We start from the raw sequence: 14,743 nt of genomic DNA on the forward strand, positions 1-14,743 counted from the left end.
CTGGGCAGAAATCTCTTCCATCTTGTGCCTCTCTGTCTACCTCGTCTTCTCTCCCTTTTTGTCAACTGCCACCAAAGAACCATTCCAGGGAACTGAACGCATGGGTTCATCAGAAGAGCAGCAGGAAGATGATGAGTGGCTTCACCCCAGATATATTTGCTCTCTGAAGAAATAACTAAAAGGTAAGGACTTTGTGCCAGATTCTCATTCAATTAATGCTAATTTCCATTCCACGTTACTGAAGAAGGAGGAGTCACTCTTTTGACATTTGTACAAAGAGAATGGTCCTTTGTCTGCTCCGTGTCTTTTATAGCTGGGCACATTGCCAACTCTCAATACAAATATGATGGGAGAGACAAGTGGTGAATGGGATCTAAGGTATCACTGGTATAGCCTAAGGTCAGTCCAAAATCCCAGCGTATCCCAACCACCTGTTTTTCTCAAACACCAAGAAAGCCCAGTACGGTTTCTCCTTTTTCTGTAAGGAGAGCCCTTCTCACCTCATGCTTCTTGAGTGTTGGCAGTGGGAGGAGGATATTGCAACGGGCACAGGTCACCAATATATCATAATTCCCTGTGTCTTCAAGGGCCTGAGGCAGTACAGGATCCAGAGTGGTCGAGAAAGCCAGATGGCCAGGTGACTTCTTATTCTTGAGTGGTTTGAGTGAGGTCCGGGAGGCAGAGGACAAGTCCTTCTCCTTCCCTTTTGGACGGACATCCCTCCACGCAGCCGCATTCACGGGGGATGAAGCGGTAGCTGGAAAAGCAGCAGTGGGTGGCAGGAGCGGGCTGGGATTGGTAGCTGACTGGCTGGCGAGATTCCCCATCAGTTTAGTGAGTGGACTGCACTGGTTCTATGGAAGAAAATCCAAAAGAATAAGGTAACTTAGCAAAGGAAATGACCAAGCAGCACAGTGAGGATGGGTGCCTCTGCTGGAAAGTAGGATGTGTCTGGACATAACATAGGAAAGAATTAAGAAGGAAAGAAAATAAGTTGAAACTGAAAAATAGTGGAGAAGCGAAAGAGTTTGACAGAAGGGCTTGCAGATCAAAGCCGAAACTGTTTGGGAAGGGGTGGGCCTCAGGTTGTTTTATAGAAGGAGGAGGCTAGATAGGTGCTCCACAGAGGAGTGGAGAAACTGCCTTGGGAACCACCACAGCCAGGGAAACATCTCTTGTTAACTCTCTTGTGAACTCAAGAATGGCAGTCTTCTGAAGAGGCAACTGCTCAGCAGGAACCGGGTTTTTTCTCTGCTATAGTGGTTAAGCAATAGGAACAGCTGTATCTGCTATTATCTAGGCAGACAGTGGGAAAGGCAAAGGGGTGTATTGTTGCTTCCCACATGCCCTATTGCATGATGCTTCAGCTATAAGAGAAGGGAGCCTTGCAGGTATCAATTGGTGCTGGCACTAACAGTGAAGCCTTCGGGACACAAGGGCCAGCGTAGCTTTTGCAAAGCATTCACGGGGCAGTAACCTGCAAGCTGCGGAGAGCAAGCAGCCGCAAGGCCTTGTCCTACTCTACCCAACATGTCGCTTCCCACAAAAAGAGCCCAGTCAGAAATGAGGCCCAGCCCCGTCACCAGTTTGGCTTTCCAGCCACTTACCAGATGCTGGAGGAACCGGTCATCTGGGAATGACTTATTGCACTGCTGACAAAGATTGTTGCTGAGACCTTGAGAGGAGAAAGCGGGGAGAGGTTGATTTGTAATGTGGGACTGACTGGTTATGGAAACAATGTACACAGGGCCCAAAGACTCATGACTGACCATCTAGGGAGACAACAGATCCAAACATCATTGAACTTCAGCGCACCAGAGCCTAAGGCTGGGTGGAGGCTGAATTTCACTGCTGGTTGCTATCCAACACACACAGATTCTCCTCTTGCTGAATATTAGGGTGTAACTGAGCCTATCTCTGCCAGTAGTGTGCTATGGAGGAGGTATATATCCCTGTCAACCAGGTCTTGTTTTCTCCTTGCAGAATCACTGGTGAGGTTCACAAACGATCACCTCTAGTCAAGTGCCTGTCTGACAGATATCTGTTTTGACATAATACAACACCGTCCCCACCCCCAAGAGACTGTGAGGCCACTGCGAGTACATATCACCTCTATTGTGTGCCTCGTTTTTAGTATTTCTGTAGGAAGATAGGCTCCCTCAGCTGTGCTGTTCTTCAGTGCCGCTGTAACCAGACAACCTGGAAAATACTCCTTCATGTTAATGGAAAGGGACTGCAAAGGTCATCTCCTAGCTGCTGGGAAAGGGTTAGGCAGGAGGGGTGATCTAATGAAGAGGGCTGTTGGCTGAGATTTAAGAGATAGGGGTTCAATTCTTTGTTTGCCCCTAAATTAGTTTAGGAACAGCACGTCCCACATCTGTGGCAGGGGAAGGTTGTACCAGACGGCCTCTGATGTCTCATCTAACCCTCTGATTATACTGACTTTTGGAAGAAGGTAGCTCTCTGTTACAAAGGGCTGATAGCAGGAGAGAAGTGAACCAGATCGCATGAGCAGCCAAGGTTGGTAAATAAGCCCAACCCAAATGACAGTGTGAGTTGAGCTTCCAGCTTGTATATAGTGTGTTTCCAAAGCAGGTTGGGAAAGCTACTTGTTCATAGTCACTTGCACTAGTTTGCATTAGAAACTAGATTGTTATACTCAAGATGGGATCAGTCGAATAGGATTGGAGAGAGCCCTGATGTACCAAGGGCCCTGTCTTCCTGATGTGTGCACACCCAAGACTCTCCTTAAAATCCATGTGAGCTGGGGGCAAACAATGAAGGGGATGCTAGCCCATGAAATGGAAAAGCAGGTGGGTGTGATACTCATACTAAGATCCCTTTACGCATCGGAGCCAAGCTAGATAAGTAAGGCTCAGTGCTTCTCAGTTATGCTTCTGAAAATCCAGAGCAAATCCACTGAAGTCAATTACTCTGGATTTACACTCACTGATGTAATACAGAATAAAATGTGGTCCTTCAGCTGGTCAAGATAAGCAATAATCCTTCGTGATGCTGATCGCAGGGCCCTTTCACATGTTCAAATGAAAGTTGGATAGATACCAGCTATAAACTTGTTATGCATTTTCAAGCACTAACTTTGTAGCTGGTTGGCTTTTTTTTACAGCTGGATGGACATTTTTATGGCATGATAATTACCCTGCACCTGTGGCTGCTCTTACTTTGCACAAGTGACCAGTCTAAATTTATTGTGCGATTAAACAGTTAATTGTATAATATATGTAATGTGTGGCAGGGGCCACATTAAACAAGGCAACCTGCATTACTGGGACTCCGAGAGTGTCAGTGTAGAATTTTCCATGTGATTAACTGATACTGTAGTAACATGACGCTGTGGGTGATAACAAGGAATTTTGGGCTACCTGGGCTTAGAAGAATCAAGGTTTCTAGAGGAGTAACATTATTAATTTGAAAGTGAATCTCACCATGACTTGAGAGCCCATCACCACTACGACAGATGTCTTTGTGTTGGTCCAGGTCCTTGTACATGATGTATTTGTTACAGTCGAAACACTTCTCAGTTCGACTACCACAGGAATCGAGGTGCTCCTGCAGCTTAGCAAAGGGCATTTCCAGCTCGCAGAACTTGCATTTCATAACTCGTTCACTGCATTCCATGGTCTGCAAGTGAATAGTTGCAAGTGTTACACCAGGAGTGAAAAAACCGCCCCAACAACAGGCATAACTTGGTTTTAAGAATGTCCCCCACTAAGACTGTATCTACATAGCAAAACGCAGGTGTGTGGCGCAGGTAGGCATAGTGTATTAGGTTTATATTTAAAGCCCACCAGAAACATAGAGGATGCACTTTGGCTACTACACAACCTGAAGCCAATGCTGCCACCTGTTCATTGGTGGTGTTAGCTACAGTAGCTAGATAAAAGCTGCCACAGCTAGGCTTACAGTCACACCTTCATGTGAAAGTGAACTCCACAGAAATGATGAAGTGAAAGATCCTCTCTAAGAAACTCCCTGCAGGAATGGGATGGGAAAAGGTGTGGAGGGACAGTTCATCAATCAGGGCATACATTTCTTTTAATATAAAAAGATGTATTACATTAAACCCTGGGTCAAATGGCACTATATTAAGAGGACTGACTCGGGGTTGTTCTATGTTAGGGAAGGCACTAATTTGCAGCCATCTCTTTGTAGTGTCTCTAAGAGAGATCAGCCAAGCTGGATCCTGGTCTCGCACACAGAGCAATGTACTCACCTCATGGTTCTCCAGCTGGTATTGCTGCAGGGTTTGGTGACAAAGCTTACACGTGACCTGAATGAAAAGGGTGACAGAATAGTAGCGTACTTAAAGGAAAATACATGACAGCTTATGGAGAATATTTCAAGTTATCTAATGAACCTGCTACCTCTGATGTAGGTGAAATTGCCCAGGATGGACTCCCTGCTATTTCCGCCTTTGGAAAGCAAATAGGGAACCTTGTTCCTATAGGAACTGAGCAATGTGTAGGATTTGCCCATTCAGGTAGGAGTTTATCATGCTACCCACTGATTATTCCCCGTGTTTATTGAATATTAACTTAAATACAAAGGAGCAGATTCTCAGATGGAGTCCCTTGACTTGAGCGCACAGTTGCCCTTTGGAGAGAAGGGGGCTGCGGACAGAGCTATAGTGTTGCATCGGGCCCTGACACATCTTCTCCTCAACAAATACAGACGCTTGTGGCTGTTTGCGATGCAGCAGCACAGCTTGGTGTGATTTCAGTGCATCTCCTAACTGCAGGAACTGACAGTCAGAGTCTTTGTTGGAAGGTGAAGAGCTCTCACCTGCTTGTGTGCATTTGCCTGATGGTCTCGCATTTCCTTTTGAGCAACAGACTCTTTGCAGTCTGGGCAGACGGTGAGAAACCGTTGGCAGTGGATCTCGTGCAGAGAGAAATTGGCAGCAGACACATCTTGTTTACTGTGTGACACGGAAAGGGAAAGAATATTATGGGATTGGATATGACTCACCTGGCTGATCCCAGAAAACTAACATCAGGTATTTATACTTGTGTCTTGTTCAAATGAAGCTGTCCAAGATTCAGCTCCGTTACGGAGGCTTTACTCTTTTGCTGAGAACATTTTTAAGGGAACAGGGGCAGGTGATGTAGGCCCAAAATGAGAGAGTTTTTTTACATCAGTGCAAATCAGGAATAACTCCAACTGAGTTACACTGGTGCAAGAGCAGGATTGTGCCCTATGATCAGAGGGGACCAGCAACATTTGGATTCGCAGTGTTCCAGGGGTAATGCGAATGCAGACAGTGTTCAGTGGCTTTGGGGCTGGAGGTCTATAGTAGAGGCTATTGCTTTGTGAAGGGACCCCAGATATTAAAGAGAGAACAGAGGGATGGACAATTTCCCCCCGCCCCCAATAGTGAACTTTTTGGCTTATAGCTGGAGAGCTAAGTTGCCTTGACAATAGAAAGAACCATTGGACATAAGGGGAAACTGAGGCAGGGACCGAGTTTGTACTGGGTTCTGTTCCAGACCACAAGAAAACACCCACAGCTTCATCACTGACGGGAATAAGAGAGACTGCATGTAGCCCAGGGGTGGGCAATTATTTTGGGCAGAGGGCTGCTTACTGAGTTTTGGCAAGCCATCAAGGGCTGCATGACAGGCAGCCAGGGCAGATAAATATTAATTTTCTAAACTTTTTAGGGGCCCTGCAGGCACCACGTTTTGCCGACCCCTGATGCAGCAATCGCCTCTTAGGGGCACAGGTTACTGATCAGGGAGACACCTCCCCCGTGGGCAAGTTAGTCCATAATTATGGAGCTCTCTTTCCCCTCTCTTCAAAGCCATTTGTCCTGGGCGCTGGACAAGCAGCACTGCTGATCCAAGCTGCCCTACTCTGCCGAATCTTTTAGGTCCTAAGCAGCAGGGCAAGGGACACAGTAGGCAGTGGAGAAGCACTGCTTGATCTCGCCTGTGGGATCTATCCGTCAGTCAGGGAAAAGAAATTGTCTTCAAAATACTTAGATATTAAGGGGCAACACAAAGCAGACAGCTGTTCTGATTTGTTTCCCTGGCCTCCCCTTGGCTTTCTCTGTTCAGGGAGAGAAGCGTGCAATACCCATTCTGAAAAGGTCCTAAGCAAAGCCTCTGCGCCCCTCCGGTATCACTGGGACTTGGCAAAAAGTAGGGATTTCTTACCAGTTTGGGCAGAACTTGCTCTCTTCTTCCATAGCTGCTCTCGGGCTCTGCCCCTCTTTCTCTTTCATTTCTTTAATCTGACAAGAAAATGAAACTGAAACTGCCGGTCCCAATAACCAACCCCAGACAATGTCTCGGCCAATTTTCTTTTTCCCCGCGTGAAGCAAGAAGAGTGGAAACCAACAGGGAGCAGCATTGTCCAGTTACTGTCTCGGCTCCTTCCCACAACAGTTTCAATCAGGAAACGTCTGCTATAGTGTCCAGGTGACCTGGGGAGGTGGAAGATAGTTTTGCCCTACTCTTTCCTCTGACTCAACTGAGTTTGAATACGCTTTGTCTAGCAGGCAGGACTCTTTTCTGTAGCTGCTTGAGGCCATTAGGGGACGAGGGATATTTCACCTGCTTGGCTTTAATAACAAAGCTGCCTCTGGGCAATTTATGAACAGTCAAATCTTGGATCTGGCCCCTTCCTCTCCTTCCTTTCTATTGCCATAGATTTTCTTCCCTCCTTAGCTGATCATGATTGCTTCCTGAAGACAAAAATGAGCAGGTAAAGCCTTAAACAGATGCCTCCGTGCGAGGCAGAGTGGCTTCCTGGGAGACCACAAGAGGGAGTTCGAAATCCCTCCATCTCCTTTTCATTTCTCTCTCCATGGGCTCTGCTAGGCAAACTTTATAGGATCCCAGTTGTAGGACATGGAATAAATCTATCGGCTCATTCAATCGGTGCCCCAGGCAGACACAGCATCTAGTTCCCTAGGACATAGTTTCTCAACCTGTGGTACATGTACCACTGGGGGTACACGAGACACAGGCAGGGGGTATGTGGGTACCCCAATGCTCTCTCTCTTGCCCTCTTTTCCTCTGTCTCTCACCCTCAAAATTATGGCAAAAAAATTGGTGCAATTAAACAAATTAAATTCCCCAGTAATAATTTGGTGTTCAGCCCTCCTAGCTTTGGCCAGCATCACCTCTAGCCCAAGTACATACTTGAGTTGTGCACATCTGGGGTAAAAGGTGGCAACCCTCCCCACAGCAGATCAGACCTCTGTCATATCACGGCCTTATATACACAGACCTTATTCCAACATATGGCACACGTTTGCCTGTAAATATAAAATCCCCTGGAAAATTGAATGTTGGGGTACTTATTAAAATTTTCAGAAGTTAGGGGGTACTTGCTACTTAAACAGTTGAGAAACACTGCCCTAGGAGAGGCAGCAACTAGATTTGAAATGATGTGAATGTCTACAGTATTACTTAGGCTCCAGGCAAAGAAATAAAAGAGAAAGTAAGATGACCAAAAAGAAAAAGCTCTGCGTCTAGGGCATTTTCTCAAACCGTGTTTTAGAGGGAGCTTAGGCCTCGTAGTAAACCTTAATGACCTTTTCCTTACAAAAGCACAGCCAGTTTCTTTCCATTCATAAGATTTTGACCTCATGGATAGGACCTAGGGTAGGAGTCCAGAATAGAAGGGGAGATAAGGCCGAATTGGAAACAGATTCTCTGAAGAAAGAGAGAGAAAGCGAAAGCATCATTAAAAACTAAAAAAAAAATGGATCAGTTAACATGCCCCGGGTTACTTTGGCCCTGAATCGTGCAGAGCAGGCCTTGGTCTTCTGATTTGCAGGGAAGGTTATCTATAGCTCCTGGGCCTGGGAAAAATTACCTCCTCCTTAGACATCTCCCAGGGCGTCTGCTCCCCAAGCAAGAGGCTCAGTTGTTTTTCCAGCTGACTTGTCTGTGACCATGTAACAGAGGCCATTGTTCATTCAGCCAATCAGAAAAAGGCATATAGCCTAATTTCCAAGACAAGTTTCCTATTGACATTTGGGCACTGTAGCAACCCACTGGAAACTTGGGCACCAAGAGTGCGCTGCCCGGGGTCCCCCGTCAAGGCTGAAGTTGAGCATGGGATAGCATAGATCGGAGCTGCAGATTGGGGCCTTCTCCTAAAAGCAATGCTGCCTTACCATAGAGCCGGACCCTGAATCTCACTTCTAGCTCACCAAAATTGCACTGGGTTTTGGTGTTCTCTAATAACCCTCAGCCCCTTTCAAGTGATCTGAGTTGTGAACAAGACCCAACGTTTAATGTGGAGGCATCAAAAGGCCTCTTTGCCCTACCCGAGAACTGGTGATGGCCAGGGTGAGAGGGGGCCGCTTCTGCTTACAGATGTCCCTAGTTTGAAAGGAAGAGGGGACAGCAAGGTAATTTGTTGACGGTGGAAATCATCACTTAGGCTTGGCCCAGCACAGCTGGTGCGTTGACATTTCTGGCAAATGACATATTCCCTTTTTTTCCTGGAGGAGCAGGCTGACTGGGCTATGGCTCCGTTCTGGGAGCAGAAATACACGTGTGGGGTAGGATGTGCTTTTTTGATCATGGATCCAATAAAATTTGGATGAATAATAAAGGATTTTTAAGCTGTAAGTGTTTTGGGGGTAGAAACAAGGAGTAAGTGATGGGTTAGTAATGGCATTCCTGCCTATTGCCATTTCCTCTGGCATTTATCTCCTGCTATGGTTATCTTCAAGAAACTGTAAGGAATCACAGGCTTGAAAAGCCCATATCGGTGAATGAGAAGGTGAGATCCCCTCAGCACTGATAATGGAAACAAATGAGTTCTTCTTATATTAAGGTACCATTTATACATGGTGTATAAAGAGCATATTGACACGGGTTATAAGCTTGTGACGGACAGGATGGCTATAACCACAGTGCAAGACGGCAGCACAGATGATTTTAAACGATTTATTGATTTGTTAAATTCTACAACTGTTGATTTAATAACTGAATACTTCTTTGTAAGCGCTGTATAAATAGACCTAACTCTAATGTGGAATATGTATGAAAGCATTATATCCACTGAAAGGACCATATTTAGTATTTCATGTTTGGTTTGGTTTAGCAACCATGTTCTGCTAGTTGTTTTCTAGACATAAAAGATGTGATGGTCCCTGCTCTGAGGGACTCCCGTTCTAAGGATGGACAGGCAGACTGCTGGACAAGCCAGGGGAATGGGTTGTCTATGCAATAATCTGGATTTCTGTTCTTGTACTTGCGCAGCCTTGTGGTTATTGTTTCATTGCAAATGACTCTTTTGACATGAATGTATCAGACATCCCTTTTCTAATTAATGGCTACCATCTCTTTCCTGCAGAGACTTTCACTCCTCCCTTGCTTGACTAGCTGAATTGAAGCCAGCGGGCTGGTATGTGCTGAGTGCTTCTGAAAACTAGGTTCACTTTGAACTGGTATAAATAGCCCCCCTCCTTCAGTGATGAGGAATGGAGAAAGACCCAGAAGAAGGTGCAGGGTAATGAGGAATCAGGTCCCTAGTGTCTCAGATTGGATACCCAAAACTAGTAGGCATTTTGGAAAGGTAAGTCTTGACCTTTCCCTCTGTAAAATGGGGACGATACTATTCATTCCCTCGGGTGCTAGAAGAAATCATGTGTTTTAATGTTTGTGGGATCCCTCCTCACGCCATGCAGGATCCAAGTACAAAACACTCTTCTTACCAAATCAAACTTCAAATCCCTCTGGTTAATTTTCTGCCCATCCAAATGCCTTCCTCTCTTTGTCCTTCCTACCCCTTTCCAAATAACAAGAAGAAACGAGTAACCAATTGTCCAGACCTGGAAATAATTAGTGTTTGTTTGGATTTTGCAACACAAATTATGTAACAAGGCAGAGAAAAGGCTTTTGAAAAAATATGTAAATGAGATGGCAATCATCAAGAAGGAATGGGTCACAGGCAGGCAGACAGTCTACTGCCAATTACCAATCAAATACTTTCCCCACCACCAGGCTTTCTGCTGTGCAGTATTTGAAACTCCCTGGGGCTTCAATTAAACTGTACTGGAAGTACCACCCTGGGGCTCAGAAGTCTGATCAGCAAGGCACCGTGACAGAGGAAACCCCCATTGACTTGAGGTTCATAATGAGAGCTTTTGTATAGCCAGTTGTTGGGCACAGGGATTGTACCAAAAGAACTTGAAGTTCAGAGGCTCAAAAGCTCTACTTGGAAAAATATCAGATGCTGCATTGGGAACCTTGCTGAAGGATACTCCTAAAGGAACACAGTGGACTGGCAGAGGCTGTAAAATGTTCTCACTAAGGAGAAAAAACAAGGTAAGGAACAAGTGATGTCCCGTGAACACTAGTAATAATTCTTTTACTTTAAGCCTCGTGTAAACCATTATGTTATGCACTAGGAGATTTAAGATCTGGTTTAAGTGACCAATCAAGTCAAGCATCACAAAGATAAGTTCTGAACGGGTTGTTTTTTAAATGTAAATCTCATGAGACGGGATAGTATGTTCCTTTTCTGCCAAAACCTAGGAAGTTTCAGGGACAGCCTTTTTTTTTTTCTTTCATTGTCAAGTATCAGTGATACTTTTAATTGCTTTAAAACAAATTGCAGCATGAGTGTGTTTGGAGTGGAGCTAGCAGCTGTATAGGTTAATCTGGCTGCGTTGGCACAATGACATCCTGTTTGCAGAGTTTGTTCTTGTGTGGTCGCTCACTGTTTGGACTGAAAGTAGGAGCTGGGTAGAAATCATTTCTGCCTCTAAACGCTAGTTGCTACCTCCCTGCCAAAGCCCACTCCTGTCTAGAGATAACATTAGACAGGTATCAGTGGTTCAAAAGATATACCTAAAAAGTAGTTTCTTGGAAATGAGCTAGGTTACACTAAATAGCCTTTATTCCCTAATTATTCTCTGAAGTTAGGGTGGTTTTGAAATTCTTCCCTTTCAAAGAGACTTTTCTTCTGATGATGCACGCATTACTTAATTCAGACACTACAAACATTTCAGCCGTTGCTAATTATTTTGCTGCAACATCCAATATAATGGTTGACACATCTACAATGACTGATCAAGTGGAACTGACTTTCATTTTTATGCCCATAAAATAAGGGGAAGGGATCTCAGGAGTCAGGAGAGCTGAGTCCTTGTCCAAGTTCTCTCAAGGGCAAGATCTTTATAGACATTCTTGGTTGTGGCTTGCCCATCTCTGAAATGGCAGTAACAATCCTAGGACTACCATGAAGCTTGGCTCATAAATGTGCTTTGAAATCCCATCACATCACGTCCCTGTGTTTCAGTTTCTCCATCTGTAAAATGGGGATAGTGGTACTGACCAACTTCGAGCAATGCACTGATTGAGAAGTATCCTATGACAGCTGCTGTTCAGCAGAAGGGACTAGGACAGTCACTGGCTGCAGCTCCTAAATGGTACCTGCAGCCCCAAGCCAATTCTACCTGCCATCTTCAAACCAGCTCCCACTGTAGTCCGTGGTGCTGCCTGAAGGCAATGATTTTTTTTTTAAAGGCCTGCAGTAAAGGCTCAATTAGCTTGCAGTGAAATTCAGCAGGTGGGAGGTTTTTGTTTGAAGGCCTGTCTTGAAACCTCCCAAATTCCTGGTGCTGGGTCTTTGTAAGCAGGAGCACTTCTCACCAGCTCCTTATGATTCCTGTAGTCTGCCTGTCAGCTGGGTAGCAAGCAAACAGGCAGCCAGGGCTCCCCACTCCCTTGGCAGGCTGCTCAGGAAGATTTCCGGGCAAGTTACGTGAAAGAGCTGACAACCTCACAGCACTGTCTGATCTGGCCAGCACCAATACATCTCTGGGCTATACACAGGGCTCGTGGGGGATGGGGAGCAGCGGGGGCCTTGCCAAATCAAACATGTTCCTCTGGCCTCTCTGCCGGATCAAGTTCAAGCTTTCCAGCACCGCTCTCTGGCATGGGCTGCATTGTAAACCCCTCTCCTGCCCTGCAATTCATTCACTGATGCTCCCCCCTCCTTTTACCCCCCGGCTCAGCACAGCACAGCAAGCCTGTTTGAAGATCTCGCTCTCACCTCCCCATCGGTCTCTCTTATTTTCATTGCCAAAGTGCTGCACATCAGCAAATCGTCAGGTTGTCCGTCTCTCTGGTGCATCTGAGCGCGTGGTTCAGGTAGCATGCTAATGCGTTTGCCCTGCATCTGCGCCGGGATAAACTTCTCCTGCTGCCTCTTAAATTGATGCGCACCGTGGAACCCTGCTGGTGTCCATTTATTTCTTTATTTTGGCCCCCTGCCTTTGCCTCCTTTTTCCTCCCTAAGGGTGCATCTTCCCCCAAAAGATCCCACTGTTAATTTTTTCTTAGTATTTTCCTTGCAACTGCCCAAGCCCAACTGCTGCTGGACACCCCAGGGAACCTCCCAGCCCCAAGATTCCTTCCCGTCGCCTGTTAAAGGCGCGTTGCCCGCATCGCCCTGTTCAGATAGGCGGGGGATGGTTGGTCCCTTTGTCCCTTTTGCATATCTCACGCCTTTTTTTGCTCTGATTTTCCATGACTCAGTTACTCGAGAAACCCCAATCTCCAGTGCTTGGGGTTTGAGTTCCTTTCCATGGAATTGGGGCGGTTGTATTTTTGTAGGGCACATGGAGGAGGGGTTAAGGATAAGCCCCCACACTCTACTGTTGAAATAGTACCCCTTTCTCGCCTTGCACACTGGGAAGCTTGAGGCACAGGCTGGCTTAATGGCTTGTTTAAAGCCATGCAAGGATTTGGCGTCAGAACGGGGAGTTCCTGAATGCCAGTCCTACCATCGGGCTTCTCGAGCGAGAGTCTCCCTGTGTCTGCTTAGTTCAGCTGTTCCCCCGCAGCTTCTTTGCTTTTGCTTTTTATTTCCTTTATTCATAATTGCTCCCTCGCCACTGAAGCACCGAGACAATGTTAGTGCTGGTGACTAAAAGAGGCAGCAAACCTCAGAACAGCTTTGCTAAGGAGCTACCACGGGGCAGTTGATTAATCAGGAGTTTTGCATGTTTTCTGCCGCTGACAGGTAGCACTTCTTTGCTGGAGACAGGATGTAGCAATGCAAGCTATAGCTGGCTTAGCGTCTCAACCTGGGTGGTATCTCTTCTGGCCTAAGTTACCCAGAAGGATTGCTACTAAGATTTGGAGTCTGTACAGCTCTAGCTTGCTATTCCCTTTATTTTTTTTCCCCTTTTCTCAGTGGGCATTCACTGCTTTTACAAGCAGAACGGTGAAATCGGAACAGCTTGTTTTGGGACTCTTTTACTGCCGTACCTAGTCCTTGGCGGCCAAATCCTGCAAACTGTAGGCAAAAGACCTTCTATCCAGGGGATGCAAGCCGTCACTTACGTGAGGAGCCACACGGATGCCGTAAGACTTTGCAGGGTCAAATCCTCAAGCCCCAGTTGCCCACTGCTGGGCACTCATGTTTGCAAGACAAGCCTGGAGCATGAAAAGTGCCACCAAGCCAGACCTCCCCTCATCCTCGTGCCGTTTCGCCCCTGCATGGCACAGGTGTTCAGTCCTAGGTAAGGTACAGAGCAGCACAGGATCAGACCTTTGGTCTTTTCTCAAGTGCAACTCCCCCATGAAAATAAGGCTCTGCCCCCAAATCAGTGATTCTTCACTGAGGTAGCATGGCACCCTGGGGTGCCTTGAGGTCATTTCAAGGGTGCTGTGGGATGCCACACAATTTTAGCACGGCGCAGCATGCAAACACGATTCACGGGACAAACCCCAAGCTTTCCAACGGGAATCCATAGTGCCAGAAGCACGCAGACCCGTTGGGGTCTTTCTGAGCTCTTTGCAACAGCAGAATTGCTTTCGTGTTTTGGCTTGGTTTTTTTCTGCAGTCAAAAAAACCGAGTAAAAACGAGGCACTGGCATTTCCCAAGGGGCGCCTTGAGCCTGATAAGGTTGAGAACCACCGCCTTACACCTGCGTTACCCCTTTCGGATCAAATCAAAGCAGTCGGCCAAACGAATTCAGGATTCGGGTGGGTTGTCTCAGCGGGGAGAAGAAAGGGACAAGGAAGTCGGGTGGTTGTCGGTCCTGTTGATTTAACCTGTGTACAAAGGCCCGCAACATAGCAACGCTCAGACAACACAGCGCCGCGTCTTGCACCCAGGCCCTTCCAAGCCGCTCGTGGCTCGCGCCCCTCGCTGAGGGGCTCGCTCCTCTGACGCCCGCCTCTCTCTTGCAGCCGCACGAGGCTTCCCGACCCGGGGGCCTGCAAAACGTCGAGGCGGACACTCGCTCGCAGCGACAGGTGCGTGGCCTGGGAGCGGGAACCACTGGAGTTCAGAGGTACTCCTCGACGCCCGGCCTGAGGCAGGGGGTGGCACCCTCGCAGAGGCTTAGGCTGGGTGGGGGGTTGTTATCACTGGGGCTTGTGCTGAGATTTGGGCCGGGGTGGGGTTCGCCTGAGTTTTGGGGGATGGGGATTGTGGGTGAGTTTTAGGCCGGGGGGGGGTTACCATCACTGAGGCGAGCACCAGGGGGTTTATTATCACTGAGTTTTAGGCCAGGGGGGTTATCATCACTGAGGCGAGAACCGGGGAGTTTATTAGCACTGAGTTTTGGGCCAGGTGTTTGCTTCACGACATGGCAGGCTGGAGGAGCAGGCACGTTGCATTTGAGGGGTATATAAAGACGGGGAATGAGCCCCTTGCCCAGGAAAGCAGCGATTGTTGAGGCAGCCTGGTTGGCTCGTAATGGCAGGGTTTCTTCCTGTCAAGCATCTGGTGCTGCCT

General features: G+C 47.1%; 1 protein-coding gene across 1 annotated transcript in view; it reads right to left on the reverse strand.

Moving 5' to 3' along the window:
• The window catches only part of XAF1 (XIAP associated factor 1), a 15,609-nt gene extending 8,900 nt beyond the window's left edge, over positions 1 to 6,709 (reverse strand). Inside the window, 7 exon segments of the mRNA XM_019511009.1 lie at positions 501 to 854; positions 1,608 to 1,675; positions 3,447 to 3,642; positions 4,235 to 4,291; positions 4,804 to 4,939; positions 6,177 to 6,345; positions 6,348 to 6,709. Coding sequence (XP_019366554.1) covers positions 501 to 854; positions 1,608 to 1,675; positions 3,447 to 3,642; positions 4,235 to 4,291; positions 4,804 to 4,939; positions 6,177 to 6,345; positions 6,348 to 6,372 — 1,005 coding nt within the window. The 5' untranslated portion in view covers positions 6,373 to 6,709.
• Positions 6,710 to 14,743: the final 8,034 nt, after the last annotated feature.

Source organism: Gavialis gangeticus, unplaced genomic scaffold (assembly GCF_001723915.1).
Source record: "Gavialis gangeticus isolate Ggan-Ray unplaced genomic scaffold, GavGan_comp1, whole genome shotgun sequence".
Lineage (NCBI taxonomy): Eukaryota > Metazoa > Chordata > Crocodylia > Gavialidae > Gavialis > Gavialis gangeticus.